We start from the raw sequence: 15,406 nt of genomic DNA, 5'->3' as shown, positions 1-15,406 counted from the left end.
TTCTCTCTCTGGAATCCCGACGTGTTTTTACAAAATATAAAATCTTAACGGCGGCAGGTGAAATCAATTCTTCCGAAATCGCAGGCGGTTCTCGACTTACGACTGTTCGTTTAGTGACCGAGTTACCACGGCACTGGGAAAAAGAAAGTCATTGATGACTTTTTCACACTTCGAACGGTTGCACGATCCCCATGATCATGTGATCGAAATTCAGATGCTTGGCCACTGGTTCATATTTATGACCGTCACTGTGTCTCGGGGTCGCGACCTTCTGACAAGCAAAGTCAAGGGAGGGAAGCCAGATTCACTTAACAACCGGGTTACTAACTCCTCAACCGCAGTGACGGGCTTCACAAGTTGTAAAATGGGGCAAAACTCAAGAAATGTCACACTTAATAGAGATTTTGGGCTCGATTGTGGTCGTAAATCGAGGACTACCTGTATCTGGATAAAACGGGGAGGGGCAGAATTCTTTTTTTACACAAGAATTTTGCTGAGGCAATTGCTTTGCAAAGATGGAATATTTTTTTTTAAAAAATCACCAAATTTCAAAGCAAATTCATCCTTTCTTTGAAAGAAAGATCTTGTGGCGGGAAGAGATAGATAATCAAGATGGCTGCCTTGCCGTTAAAAGGGGCGGGGCCTCGGTCACGTGATCCTGGCTTGTATCCGGGTTAGTCTAGCATCCCGGATGCTCCTAACGTTAACGCCGGAGGGGGAACCAAGAGCGAAGATCCTTTTGCAAAACTGGGCTCCGCCTCCTTCAGGCGCTGCCGTTGGCTACGGAGACCAATTGGGCGATTTCCGCGTTCAGCTGCTGATTGGTCCAGTCTTGCCGGATGTCGTCCAGGTGGCTGTCGAAGTCGACCAATCGGGAGTACACTTTGGCCTCCAGGAGCGACTGGCAAATGTGGCGGGAGGATTCCCAGTCGGTCCACATGACCCTGAAAAGATCGAAAGGCGGTGAAAAGGAGATGGGACGGCCATTTGCCTCGAATGGTATAGGGCAGTGATGGCTAACCTTTTTGCCGTCGCGTGCCAAAAACGGGGAGTGCAGGGGAGGTCGCGCGCATGCCCACACCTATAATTCTATGCCTCCCACCCTCTCGCGCATGCGTGCACGATCCCCCCCCCGCTCTCCCCATTTTTGGCATGCGATGGCACTATGGGCCCGTTTTTCGCCCTCCCCAGGCTCCAGAGCCTTTCTAGGAGCCTTGGGAGGGTGAAAATGGCCTTCCCCACCCTCTGGAGGCTGGAAACAGCCCATTTTGCCAACTTGTGGTGGGACCGGAAGGCCTGTTTTTTGCTCTCCCCAGGCTCCAGAGCCTTCCCAGGAGCCTGGGGAGGGCGAAAACGGCCTTCCCCACCCCCTGAGGCCCTCTGGAGGCAGGAAAAAGCCTGTTTCCCTACTTCTGGTGGGCCCAGAAGGCCCGAAAATGGAGCTGAGGTCGCGTGCCCACCAATATGGCTCCACGTGCCACCTGTGGCACGCGTGCCATAGGTTCACCATCACGGGTATAGGGTCTCCTGCTTGAACGGGGGTGGGTGGGGTGGACTAGAGGATCTCCAAGGTCCAGTGGTGAAATCCGTATTTTTTTTACAACAGGTTCTGTGCAAATAGCTTGGGTTGGCTTGGTGGGCGTGGCAGGGATCCTGCAAAATCTCTATTCACACTCACTCCAGGGGAAGCTTACTGCAAAATCCCCATTCCCTCCCCACTCCTGGGGAAAGGATATTGCAAAATCCCCATTCCCACCCCACTCTGGGGCCAGCCAGAGGTGGCATTTGCTGGTTCTCCGAACTACTCAAAATTTCCGCTACCGGTTCTCCAGAAACCGCAGCCTCCTGGGCCCAAAAGCAGGCCGTGGGGGGAAGGGCACTCTCCCCGTACCTCATTTTGGGCCTAGCAGGCCTCCCTGCAGCCTCCTGGGCCCAAAAATGGGCTGGGGGGGCACACCCCCCCACACGCATGCGCACGACTGCATGCGTGTGCATCTCCCACATGTGTCCCCCATGCACCCCGAAAATCAGCTGACGCATACGTGATGGAGTTGAGCTGGGCGACAGCTCGCGTGCCCGCACAGAGGACTCGGCGTGCCAGCTGTGGCCCGCATGCCATAGGTTCGCCATCATGGCCGTAGGAGGATATTTGAATGTGTGTGTAAATACTCCTGAAAGACTGCTAGTAAGTAAGGGTTGTGTAAACCGGGGGGGAGCGGCAACTCACAGGTTCTTGTCTTTCGGGAGCCATTGACGATCCTTCTGCTCCAAGACTGTTAGGGGAGGAAGCCGCGGGTTTATCCCGAACTTGCGATTATCCAACTGGGGAAGGAATTAAGATAAGAAAAAGGAAATCAAGGGAATCTCTTTTTCTCTAGAGCAAGGGTCGGCAACCCGTGGCTCTGGAGCCGCATGCGGCTCTTTCGTCCCCATGCTGTGGCTCGCTGTCGGCTGAAATCTACCACTGGCTGACCCAGTCACGCCTCACCTGGTCTGAGAGAGAGCGAGAGACAGAGAGATGAGAGAGACCTGTTTCCCACAAAAAACACCGGGAGCCCCAAAACCTGGGTAGGCATGGCTCGGGTGGGGGTCATGTGATTGGGTGGGAGTGAGTGACGTTGAATTGGCCACACCCATCCAGGTTTTGTGGCTCCCGGTGTTTTCTGTGGGAAACAGGTCCAAATGCGTGTTTAAGGTTGCATACCCCTGCTCTTGTTGTGGCCCGTCAGCGGCCTGTGCGGATTGTAGCTGACTCGGACAGCGAGGAGGCTGGCGTGGTGTTGCGCCAGCAGCCTGTGCCAGCTCGAGTCAGACAATGAGGAGGCTGGAGAAGATGTGGTGCCAGAGGCGGGGATTCAGCCAGGGTCTTCAGAACCTCCAGAAGCTTCCATAAGTGAAGAGGACGAAGAGGAGGAGCCTCTTCTCAATGCACGGGCGCGCAGAGCTGCCAAAAGGCAGGAGTGGCTCCTCAGGAGGAGGTCTCCTCGAGAGTAAGGCTTGGGGCTAATTGGCCACTCCCTTAGCCTATTTAAGGAGGAACGCCGACTGAAACAATTTGTAGGGAACAACTTTAGTTCACTCTCCTTCGCGTCCGGATTCTCTGCAAATTGCTTCTGGGCTTTCGGCCACCCTTAGTAAGATTGTGATTACTTTATCTTTGGCTTCTTGTGGGCTGTTAAGAAAGTTTCTTAACAGCCTTTGTTTTGAAAAAGACTTGAGTTATTTTAGTAAATTAAGTTTTGTACAAAGCTTTGGGTGTGCTGTATTCTTTGGGGTCCGTAGCTGGGGCAGAACAGCTCTAGAGAGATCCCACGGCAAGAAACTGCGTGAATATGAAAGAGAATTATCTGTAGCTCAGGGTTGAAATGTGGGTCCTTGGATTGCTCTCGGAGCTTGGTGGCTCTCTTGGAGACGTTTCATGACCCAACGAGGGAACATCATCAGTGCTTAGAAGGGAGGGAGGTTTGTGGAGTGAAGTGGGGGGGAAAGTAGGAAGAGAGGGAGGAGGAAGAGGAAGAGGGTGGGGTCCTAGGTGCTTTCTGAGCTTGGTTTGCTTCGTTGGAGACGTTTCATGACCCAACTGGGGAACATCGTCCGTCAGTGTGATGGTCATCAATATAGCCTTGATGGTGTTCCCTACTTGGGTCATGAAATGTCTCCAAGAAAGCACCAAGCTCAGAGAGCATCAAGGACTCCCCCACAGTTCACAGGCTGTTTTCGCCCTCCCCAGACTCCTAGAAAGGCTCTGGAGGCTGGGGAGAGAGAAAAACGGGCCTTCCCCACCCCCACCCCCCGAGGTCCTCCAGAGGCAGGAAACAACATGTTTCCATACTTCTGGTGGGCCCAGAAGGCCGAAAAATCAGTTGGCCGCGTGCCCACCGATATGGCTACAAGTGCCACCTGTCTCAACGGCCCTCAAACAGCTGTCTGCAAGGAATATAAATCCTTCTGTTCTCCACCATCCAGTCAGAGCTGAAGAAGCTTCTTGGATGAGAAGCAAAACGTCTTCAGAGAAAAACCAGAAACTCCTGAAAAAAACACCTTTGGGACAACCGTGACTTGAATGATGGAGAATCTCCACAGCCACCCAGACTTCCCACATCCCAGGGAATTCCTCACCATGATCAGCACGGCGTCATCGTAGAGTTCAGCAATGCGCCCTGCGGTCTTTTGCGCCAGGGCGTTAGGGCTGCAGGAAGGAAGAAAGGAAGGAGTAAAGAGAAACTCTGGGAAGGAAAGAAGCCTAGCCCTTCCCCCCCACCACCTCCTCCTCTTCCTCCTCCTCTTCAAATTCACCTTTTGTCATCCATCCCAGAGTTGGCCTGGTAATAGCCAGCCAGGAGCAAATCGGACTCCGAGCTCCAAGAATCCACCTGTAAAGAGCACGAATGCCGAAGGTTGGCAATCTGTTAGCTTTTTAGGATGAGCGTTAGGATAGCGTTTGCTCAACTCCGACCACTTTAAGATGGGTTGGACTTCAACTCCCAGAATTCTCCCAGATGTTGACTTGCTGTCAGGGTTCCGAAGACGGAGGCCCTAATTAGACCATGAGCCAACTTTCGAAAGAAATCCAGCTAGGAGCAACATGTCGGGCAGGTACCCAAGTGAAGTCAACTCTGCCGCACGTAATTTACAGCCCAACTATGACCTTTTTTCCCACCCCCTCCTCCCAGGGTGTGTCATAAATCACATTCTCCAACAGTCTCAGTTGAAGTCCGCCCATCTTAAAGTGACCAAGGTTGAAAAACACACAATCCTGCAAAACAAATATTATTAAGATCGATCGACTAGCCTGGTTTACCCATCAACGTTAAACCATGGTTTCTTGAATAAGGAATCGAAGATGACTTGCCCTGATGTACGAATTCAAGATTTTACTTCGGCTGCTCGGCATTAAGCTCTTAACGTATGGCCACAATTGAGGCCAAAATTTCTGTGGCTAAGCGGGTTTTGCCCCGTTTTGCGACCTTCCCTGCCACCGTTGTTATCCAAATCAATAGAACAGCACAGTTGTTAAGTGAATATGTTTTGACTTTCCTTATCAAGAGGTCGCAAAAAGGAGATTGCCTAACCCCAGGATATGGCAACCGTCATAAATATGAATCGCTTCCCAAGCGTCCGAAATCTGATCACGCGACCACGGGAATGCTGCAAAGGTCATTAAGTGTGAACAACGCTATTTTAGAGCCGTTAAAACTTTGAAGGGACGCTAAATGAATGATTGTAAGTCAAGGACTAACCCTGTTTCCCCGAAAATAAGACCCAACCGGAAAATTAAGGCCTAGTATGATTTTTCAGGATGCTCGTAATATAAGCCCTTCCCTCAAAATAAGCCCGTTAAGATTGTCAGCCAAATAGATGCATTTAGTACCGTATTTCTCAATATAAGACCTAACCAGAAAATAAGCCCTAATGCGTCTTTTGGAGCATGGAAAATTAATATACGACCAGGTCTTATTTTCGGGGAAGCACATTATCTGTATTGCATTTTATCAAAAATATCCCAAACAAGGAGATGACATCAGGAAATGACTACAGGTGGCATCTGGAAACCTGTGGCTTTTACGATTAAAACTGCCACCACTTAATGCCCCAAGGCCTGCTTGTAGGGGAGGATGGGATCTGGAGTCCAACCTAGAAGAAAAAAGTGACGGGAAAGGTTTGCGTAAGAAGTTTGGGGCAGGGTAAATGGCTGTATTTGGTCCCATCCTATGGGGTTCAACAACTACACAGATGTTGAGAGAAGACAGACCTGGTTGAGGGCCACCTCCAGCATGACGGTGAGCGACAGGTTGCTGTGGAAAAGGGGGACGCAGTCCGTGATGTAGAGGCATTCGGGGGGGCCAGTTGTCGGCCGGCGCTTTTGTGCCAGGAGAAGTCCATTCACCGCCACGTGGGGGTACCGAGCCGCATGGAGGCACATCTTGACGTACGCCCGAGGCGAGATCTCCACTTCGCCCATCCTGCCGATTAAAGAAGACTTGGTGTGATGTTGCATCGGCCAGAGACGAGGCCTCGGGAGGCTATCTGTTCTGTCCCCGTCCCACACACGCACCTCCACAGACGGCCCGGAGTTAACAAGCCACACGACAAAATTCTTTGAAAATAAAGCTGGCAGCAACCCAGTGGCTAGCTGCCAATTCAGACTTTACTCACACAAAACAAAGATTAGACTGCAAGCATTCCGATAAAGCAGGCAAAGTTTCTGCAATACAAGGATTAGTCCAAATGCAGTCCGACAAGGCAGGCAGAAATCCAGTAACACAGAGATCATGGATTATTTCTAGTTTTTGCTCGTCACAAACTGAATCGGCCACCGCACCCATATTTATACCCTGTGGGGTGTGGTCCAGTGACTCAGCTAATCTCTGGCACGCCTTCCCCTCTGCTGCGCACGCTTCTCCCTGCGCCGCTGCCGAGGATCCAGCCAGCACTTATCTCCTTCGTCGCTGTCCACCTGTGGCTGCGGGGACGTGCTTGGCTCTGGGCCTATCCTTTGGCCTTCGGTGTCCTCCGGAGGCATTGCCAGAGAGGAAGGTCCTGGAGAGGGAGGCCTTGCCAACTCCTCCCCCTCACTCTCAGAGTCTGCATCTGTCGATAGCCCAGGCTCAGGCAACGGAGCCACAACACTATCCTAACACCCCAACCTCTGTCCTCTAAAGGTGCTGGTCTACTACCCCACTCATTGACCCTATGGCTGGGGATGATAGGAGTTGTAGTTGGCCCCAGCTGGATAGGACTTGGCAGCCATCTCACCTGAGTTCTTCTCTTCTTCTGGTTCCAAAGGCTCCTTGGGATGTCCAAATGGAGAAACTTGGGGTTACAAGGTCAACATCCAGTGATATAAAATTAAAATGTAATACGACATATAAGATGAGATTATGATATATAGCGGTATAACAAAAATACCAAATCCAGTGTGAATATCTGGCTGACTGTGCGGTAAACATAATACTGGAGTATTTAGTATAGTGTACAATACAGTGTGTATTGTATTGTATTAAATTGAATATTACAATTTATATTGTACTGTACTGCATACCATAGAATAACAGTCCTTGACTTACAACAGTTTGTTCAGTAATTGTATCAAAGTTACACCATCACTGAACAAAGTGACTTAGGTTAGGACTGTTTTTCACTCTTACGACCGCTGCAGCATTCCCATGGTCAAGTGATGAAAATTCGGACGCTTGCCAACTGACTCGTATTTATGACCGATGCAGTGTCCCCGGGGGGGTATCACGTGATCCCCTTCTGCGACCTTTTGACAAGGGGAAGCCAGATTCACTTAACAACCGGGTAACTAACTTAACCGCTGTAGTGACTCATGTAACAACTGCGGCAAGAAAGGCTGGAAAATGGGGCAAAACTCACTCAACAAACGTCTCAGTTAGCAACATAAAACGTTGGGTTCCATGGGGGGCGTAAGTCAAGGACTACTGGTATAGGATTGTGTAATGATTACAATATAATATAATAAATACCGTATAATAGATAATATATAATTAATATAATATAAATTATAAATATAAATTTAAATTAATATATTATAAATTTAAATTAATAATATAATAAAATATAAATATACTATACTATACACTAATACTATACTAATAATAATACTATATATAATATAATATGTAATTTGTTTTTAATGGTTTAACTTTTAATAATTTATATATGGTTTTTAAATGCATTGTAAGACGCCTTGAGTCTTCGGAGAAAGACGGCATACAAGTTGAACAAATAAATATAAAATAAATATAAATATACTATACTATACTATACTATACTATAATATACAGACTATGCTATACTATACACTAATACTATACTAATAATATTACTATACTATACAAATTTTGTCTGTCTTTGTGCTTTTAATCAGGCTGTACACTGCCCTGAGTCCTTCGGGAGAAGGGCGGTATAGAAGTAAAATTAATAAATAAATAAAAAAATAAATAATATAATATAAATATAATTATACTATACTATACTATATTATACACTAATACTATACTAATAATACTATACATAATATAAATATAAATATACTACACTATTACTATACTAAATATAATATGATAATATAATATAATATAATATAATAATATAATATAATATAATTAATATAATAATATAATATAATATAATAATATAATAAATATAATATAATATAATATAATATAATATAATATAATATAATATAATATAATATAATATAATATAATATAATATAATATAATATAATATAATATAATATAATATAATAATCAGCGTTGGGCAACCTCCAGTGTGAGCCCCAGGAGTCCACAGAACTCCCCACTCCGGATCTTCAGATTGCTCCAGTCACACTTCGAAAACTACAACGCCCATCACCCACAGCCCACCCGAGGATGATGGGTGCAGTAGTCCAGCACACACTTACCCCCCCTCGCCGTCTCTGCGCAGGTGCCGACTGCCGCCACAAGCTCCGCCCCTAGTGCAAGAATGTCTCACTCAACGCCTCCGGATTGGTCAGCAAAGATCCAATCAGAGCCCAGCTTCCGCGTCCGGTCTTTTCTCTTTCTCTCCCGCTCATTGGGCGCACTCAACCCGCGCTCTGATTGGCCGGAAGTTTTTCTTTCTCAACCGACGCGCCCCAACGTCCTTTGCCACACCATGTGACAACCCGAAGAGCCGCAACATCGTCGCCCTCCTTCGATCATTTCCGGCCTTCAATTGACCTCTCTCCTCTCCTTCCTCCTCTCCCAAATGCAGAGAGGAAAACGTCCGCTCTATGTGACGATGGAGATTCTATGATTCTCGCACTCGGGATTTCCCCTTGCAGAAAGAGGTTCGACCATAGAGGTAAAATGTCTAGAAATGACTGTATTTACCGGAAGTACTATCTATACCGATGTTTCTTTTTCCTTTGTCTCTTCGTCGCCGTCCCGGAACCATAGAGTAGCTTGCCATAGAGTGGCTTCCTTGGGCAAAAACCGTAGAGTTTGACAGCCCCTGAAAACATTCTCCCCCAAAACCCATCAACCACTGCTCTGAAATGATGGGAGTTGTAGTCAACCCAGGGTTATAAATGCTATCAGGTGGAGCTTTCTGAAGCATATTGTCATAGCTAGAAAAAGCTGCACCTGTTGAGCTTTAGGCTAAGACCAAACCCTGATGAAGTTTCCACAAAATAGATTTAAATCCCTCTTTTTAGTTATTTAGACATTTAATGTATGTCTAGTGCATTTAATGTATGGCGCAAAGCTTCAAAATGGCTTAATCCAGTCACCTATGAACTAAAAACGAAGCATTTGCTCCTTTGCAATGTCAACTATTTCATTTAAATCAGTATTTTTCAACCTGGGTATAACTTTTTAAAGATGAGTGGACTGCAACTCCCAGAATTCCCCACCCAGCATGGCTGGCTAAGGAATTCTGGGAGTTGCAGTCCATCCCTCTTAAAAGTTGCCCAGGCTAAAAAACACAGCTTTAGAATGATGGTTTTATGTGATTTCTAAGCACAATTTCATTTTCTCAAAGGATAGAAATGGAAAGACGGTTTCTATCACTTTACGTCCTATTCCCACTTTGCTTTGGGCATCTTATTGGTCGAGATGTTGGCCAAGACTATTTCAGGTTGCAACTTTTTTCAAAAAAAAAAAACAAAACACATTTTTAAGAATTGGAAATTGGGTTAGTCAAAAGCCAGATGACCCTCTCAAAAAATTGACCCCTTCACTTCCTAATAGACCCCAACTGCTAACTAATGCTTGAGGAAGGATTGTTTGATCCATCCACACGCTACCTAATTTCCTTATTTTTTCCATTCTCAGACTACTCACAGTCAGTTGCTATTAGTTCTTTGTGGAAGGAAAAGATACCGTTTCACCCCAAAATGAAACATCCCGATAATAAGCCCAATTGGGCTTTGGAGTGCATGGCAATAAGGCCAAGCCCTTATTTCAGGGTGCAAAAAAATATATAATACGGGGTCTTATTTTCAGGGAAACACGGTATAAATATTTATATTTTAATATTCATCAAGGAAAGATCAAGGGAAAAATAGCTTCGGCTGTATTAAGGGGAAATTAATTAAGACCGTCTAGCTGTTTATTTGAAACAACACATTCATCAGACATTTAGAGTATTTTAAAATAATCTTGTTTCAGGTTCCATGTTAGATTTATTTTTTTACTGATTTTTACGCTGAACACAGGCAGAGATAATCTCTATAAATCTATTAGAACACTCTTCCAGGAATAGTATGAAGTACTATTGGTAATAAGGTTGTGTATTCTTACCATGAAAGCTCTTTTAAAAAAGGGATTAGAGAAAAAAATCTGGTTTAGAAAGATTTCCTCCTTGTTGTTAGTTGTGAAGTCGTGTCCGACCCATCGCGACCCCATGGACAACGTTCCTCCAGGCCTTCCTGTCCTCTACCATCCTCCGGAGTCCATTTAAGCTCACGCCGACTGCTTCAGTGACTCCATCCAGCCACTTCGTTCTCTGCCGTCCCCTTCTTCTTTTGCCCTCCATCGTTCCCAGCATTAGGCTCTTCTCCAGTGAGTTCTTCCTTCTCATTAGGTGGCCAAAGTATTTGAGTTTCGTCTTCAGGATCTGGCCTTCTAAAGAGCAGTCAGGGTTGATCTCCTCTAGGACCGACCGGTTAGATCGCCTTGCAGTCCAAGGGACTCGCAGGAGTCTTCTCCAGCACCATAGCTCAAAGGCCTCCATTCTTTGGCGCTGAGCCTTCCTTATGGTCCAACTTTCACAGCCAGACATTGCAACTGGGAAAACAATAGCTTTCCTAGATTTCCTAGGAGATTTTCTCCCAACTTTCCCTAAATGGTGTTTGATGGACCTCTCATAAAAAGACACAGAGAATGGCAAAATCACATTGATCGAAATCTTTTTATTTTGTTACCCTTTTTGCTTCTTTCCGTGACATCTCCTTCCTTCTGGGTTCTAAATATCTCGGCTCTCTTTCTAACTTTGTATTTTTATGTTCGCCCGACACCCTCCAAATAGAGACAGAAAAAGTTGCCATGAGCTCCCCCTGCAAGGAACGGCGGTCGTGGATTCCGGCAAATTGTGTTATTAGCACAAAGATGTACCGTGACCCACAAAACATCCCTTCCCTGTTTGCCCTTAAATGCGTTTTTTTTCCCCCCTGTTAGTACATGGACGGCTTCTCTTCGCCTTTGGGGTTGGTCAGTTTCTCCAGGTTTTTGCTTAGGATGTGGTACAGCTCAGCCTGCGGCGAAGAGAAATGAGAAAGGGTTAAAGAAAGAAAGAAAATTTTCACCATTCCTTTATTCCTGCCTTCTCGATCTTCCCCTAGTTAGGAATCCACTACGATCGTTTCGGCTCGCTTACATAAAATCCACGTATATCAAGCACCATCATCTGCATTTCTCGGTAAATGGCTTCGTCGCGTTCGTGAACCAAGCACCGGTAATCCATCTGCAGGGAATAAGGCAAGCCAATCACAACCAGCTAGCACCGATAATGTTACCCAGTTGAGTACAGGTAGTCCTCGACTTACAACAGTTCATTTAGAAGCGACGACACTGACAAAAAAGGATTTTGGACCTTTTTTACACGATGATTGTGGCAACCCCCATGGTCGCTTCATCAAAATTCAGACGCTTGGCAACTGGCTCTTATTTATGACGGTTGCGGGGTCGTGTGGTCACTTTTTCTTTTGACCTTCCAACAAAGCCAGATTCACTTAACAACCGTGTAACCAACTTAACAATTAACTGTGGTAAGAAAGATCGTAAATTGGGGCAAAACTTACAAAAGGATGAAGGCTATTGCTGAGCACATTGTAAGCCGCCCTGAGTCTCTGGAGAAGGGCGGCATATAAATCAAATTAAAAAAAAAAAAAAAAAAACTCGACAGATGTCTCTCTTAGGAGCAGAAATTTGGAGCTCAATTGTGGTCGTAAATCAAGGACAATCCATAATGAAACATCTGCAAGAAAAACAACTATGTTCAAGGGGGCACCAAGGACCCCACAGGCTTCCTCTTCTTCGTCTTTTTCCTCCTCCACTCTGCAACTCCCACTCCTTCCTAGCACTGATGAGGTTACCTAGCTGGGTAATAAAACGTCTGCAAGAAAGCAACTAAGCGTACAGCGCACTAACGGACCCCACAAATGACAACCAGGTTAGATTTCCAGGACATTTTTTAGACACAACTTCATTTGCCTGGCTTTACTTGGCGCGTTATCAGAGATGGTATTCAGCCGGTTCGCATCGGTTCGCCTGAACCGATAGTAGAAATCATGGGTGGGCCCGCTCATCCGCCCCGGCTCTATGCCATTCTATTTAGGCATGTTTTTGAGGCCCGGCGCATGCGCGGAAGGCCGGGCGCACACACGGAAGACAAACACGTGTGCGAACGGGAGGGCGTGTGCGCGCAGGGCGAACCGGTAGTAACATGCGAAACCCACCGCTGCGTCTTATGTGAATTCAGACACTCGTTCGGAAATCACAGTTTACAGCTGAACGTTTCTCCAAGTCCAGAGACTTTTGATTTATTTAAAATTATCACGGTGGAACTTCAAGCAAGAACACCGTTTCAAGAGATACCGTCGACAATATTCTACCGTCGAATATTATTCTATTCTGTCGTTACTATTTAAATTTATACACTGCCTGGCTCCAATGAGTCTGGGCAGTTCAAAATCTATGTGAGGCAACTGGAATAATTATTGCAGGATTTCGTCTCTTCCAAGAACTATTATGTAAATTTGGCAATGGGTTACTCAAGGTCTTGATTCAATATGGAATTTTTTTGCCTTCTCACAGTCAATACCAGCTAGTTTGGTTTCAAGGAAGATCTTCTACCTGCCTTTAGTTGGGTAAAGGACACCCAAATTTTCCTATCAGACCTGTCACCCAACAGAACTCAAATAATCGCACCCTTCTTTCTGCATTCGCTTACCACGTGAGTGTCTTTGGAGGCCTTGGCAACCGCATCTCCACGCTCCAGAAAATATCTACAAGAACGGGAAAGTATGTTGGGTGAATCTAAAACATTTGGTTTTTTTAAAAAATAGTGTTGCATATCTACGCAGTTTTCTTGGCGAGATTTTTGGACTAGTGTCTACACAGAAAATAAAAAAATATAAGGCCACAAACCTCCTCGATGAAAAAGCACAAAGGGAGCCCCTTTATATCATCATCATCTTTTAAGGACCCCATGATCCCTTGCGCGGTAGAGTCTGGACAAGTGAATGGAGCTGAGTGTTTACTGGCCGGATGCCTTTCCTGTCGCCAATGCTGAGTTATATTCAGCAGACGAATTTTCTTCAAGCTCAGAGAGAAATATCTGCCTCTACTTAGGATCGAACCCACAGCCTTCTGATTGTGAGGCGAGAGCTCCACCTCTAGGCCCCTGCACCATTCCATGTATACTAGAATTCCAGAATCACATCCCTACCACCGTTTCCAGATGGATTAAACCCTCGAGATTTCAACATCAATTGATCTTCCTCACGTTTTTATTTTTGTTTTATTGATTGTCACGGCTTCTTTCTTCATTTTCTCCTCCCCCCCCACCTTTCCTTTCCTTTCCTCCTCCACTGTCCCCACTCCCTTCTAGCACTGATGATGTTACCTAGCTGGGTCAAGAAACGTCTACAAGAAGACAACCAAACTCAGGGAGCACCAATTCAACCCTGAGTTACAAATATTCTCTTCTATCAGTAATGCTTATTCTTATTTTTCTCCTATCTTTGCCTTTTATCAATGCTGAGAAAGCACCTCTACTGACCCAGCTCCCCAAACACGACAAACCGTCTGTATTTAAATCAATGATTCCTTTATTAGGAGCGCCGGCAGCTCCGGCAAAAAGTTTCTCTCTCAACGCAGGCTAAGAAGTTTGTCCGGCAGGAGTTGTCTGCCACATCTATTCATCTCCGACCCTTGCCTTTTATCCCCAGAGCTAGGGTGGGATTTTGCTAGCAGCAGTGGCTTTTCCGCCCTGAGGATCAGCCCATAGATTTCCACTGCTCTCCTCTCCTCTCCCTTCGCATCTGCACGTCAGGCACTGGACCCAGCTTTTCCTCCTCTTCCTCATCAGCCACCTCCAGACTTGGGGGCTGTTGACTCTCCATCTGAGGGCTGACGGACGGCCCAGACTCTCTCTCTCTCTCTCTTTCTTTTCCTACCTGCCTCTGAGCATGGGCAGAGCGCCCAGGCTCTCTCTCTCTCTCTCTCTGACAGCTCCATTCCCTCTTCCCCCTCAGAGGTCTCAAGTTGCCTTGATGCTGACTGTGACTCCCACGCCTCCCAGAAGCACAGATTCTGACATTTATTACGCTAGGAAGGAGAGAGAGGACCCCATGAAGTTTGACAGAAGTTTTGGGGCAGAGAAACACCAACAGGAGCGAACGGCACCCGAGTACAGCACACCACTGACGATACGGGGGAACCCAGATCCCACAGAGATCTCTGCTTGGCCTCCTTTCCACGCCGGCCCTTCGTGACCACTTACTTAGCAATGGTGGTTTGGAAAGCATCCGCTTTGGTCTTCAGAGCCGTGATACGTTCCAGCACTTTCTCCTGCACAGGAAGGAAACGGTTGAGGTGTCACCCAGGAGATTCCCACGGCCAGGGAAATAAAAATTGGGGATTGGGACGGGACGGAGAAAGTCTCCGTTCCTTCCCCGATTCTGGTTACCTGAACTGCCACCCCGAAGTCGTTGCCGTCCTCGATTTTGGGGATCATGAACTGGATCCAAGTCGTGACCTGAGGGGGAATCGGGAGAAGGAAGATGGAAGTGATTTTGGAGAAGAAGAAAAAAAAATCACCTCGTTTTTCATCCGATGCACAACCGCAAGGAAATTCCTGGCCGATCGGAACTGGGGCGAGAGGGAAGAAGAGACCCCACCCCCTTGCCCACTTACCAAACTGCATTTTTCTTTAAACTCGCGAACTTCGGGTTTCACGCGATCCAGAAGTGAAATGAGAACCTCGTTTCCTTTCAGATAGCCACATTTGGGAGCTGGGAATCGCAGGAGAAGAGAAATTAAGTCCAGAAAATGCTGGGAAATACTTAAAATTCTTTCTTTCTTTCTTTCTTTCTTTTTCTTTTCTCTTTCTTTTCCTCCCTTCCTTCTTTCCTTCCTTCTTTTTCTTCCTTCATTATTCTTTCTTTCTCTTTCTTTCCTTCCTTTTTCTTTTTTCTCTTCCTTCCTTTTTCTTTTTTTCCTTCCTCCTTTCCTTCTTCCACCCTTTTCTCCCTCCCTCCCTTTCATTCTTTCTCTTTCTTTCCTTCCTTCCATCCTTTCTTCCTTCCTTCTTTCCTCCTTCCCTCCCCCTCCCTTTCTCATTCTTTCCTTCCTTCTTTCCATCTTTCCATCCTCTTTCTTTCTTTTTTCTTTTTTCCTTCCTCCCTTTCTTT

General features: G+C 46.2%; 3 protein-coding genes across 5 annotated transcripts in view; 1 reads left to right on the top strand and 2 right to left on the bottom strand.

Annotated features, from left to right (window-relative positions):
• Positions 1-37: 37 nt before the first annotated feature.
• EMC9 (ER membrane protein complex subunit 9) lies at positions 38-8,442 on the bottom strand. Of its 3 annotated transcripts, none has more exons than XM_070954334.1 (7): positions 8,432-8,442; positions 6,757-6,813; positions 5,753-5,963; positions 4,297-4,373; positions 4,120-4,189; positions 2,228-2,322; positions 38-944 (listed from the first exon to the last, which is right to left on the bottom strand). In XM_070954334.1, the coding sequence occupies exons 3-7, from the start codon at positions 5,960-5,962 to the stop codon at positions 764-766; spliced, it is 633 nt and encodes a 210-aa protein (XP_070810435.1). In that variant the 5' UTR covers position 5,963; positions 6,757-6,813; positions 8,432-8,442; the 3' UTR covers positions 38-763. The 3 variants fall into 3 exon arrangements, with proteins under 3 accessions (XP_070810435.1, XP_070810434.1, XP_070810433.1); XM_070954333.1 differs by lacking the exon at positions 8,432-8,442 and adding an exon at positions 8,292-8,403; XM_070954332.1 differs by lacking the exon at positions 8,432-8,442 and having other exon boundaries at positions 6,757-6,950.
• Positions 8,443-8,680: 238 nt separating this feature from the next.
• Positions 8,681-15,406, top strand: part of RNF31 (ring finger protein 31) — a 54,610-nt gene continuing 47,884 nt past the window's right edge. Inside the window, exon 1 of the mRNA XM_070954502.1 lies at positions 8,681-8,853. The gene's annotated coding sequence lies outside the window, so the exon portion shown is untranslated. The remainder of the gene's footprint in view (positions 8,854-15,406) is intronic.
• The window catches only part of PSME2 (proteasome activator subunit 2), an 8,624-nt gene continuing 4,102 nt past the window's right edge, over positions 10,885-15,406 (bottom strand). Inside the window, exons 6-11 of the mRNA XM_070954503.1 lie at positions 14,910-15,007; positions 14,683-14,751; positions 14,497-14,564; positions 12,943-12,997; positions 11,368-11,454; positions 10,885-11,245 (exon numbers count right to left, since the gene is read on the bottom strand). Of these exons, the coding sequence (XP_070810604.1) occupies positions 11,165-11,245; positions 11,368-11,454; positions 12,943-12,997; positions 14,497-14,564; positions 14,683-14,751; positions 14,910-15,007 (458 nt within the window). The 3' untranslated portion in view covers positions 10,885-11,164. The remainder of the gene's footprint in view (positions 11,246-11,367; positions 11,455-12,942; positions 12,998-14,496; positions 14,565-14,682; positions 14,752-14,909; positions 15,008-15,406) is intronic.

Source organism: Pituophis catenifer, unplaced genomic scaffold (assembly GCF_029215685.1).
Source record: "Pituophis catenifer annectens isolate HBS135680 unplaced genomic scaffold, rPitCat1.0.hap2 SCAF_15, whole genome shotgun sequence".
Lineage (NCBI taxonomy): Eukaryota > Metazoa > Chordata > Lepidosauria > Squamata > Colubridae > Pituophis > Pituophis catenifer.
This window is presented reverse-complemented; position numbering and strand designations above follow the sequence as displayed.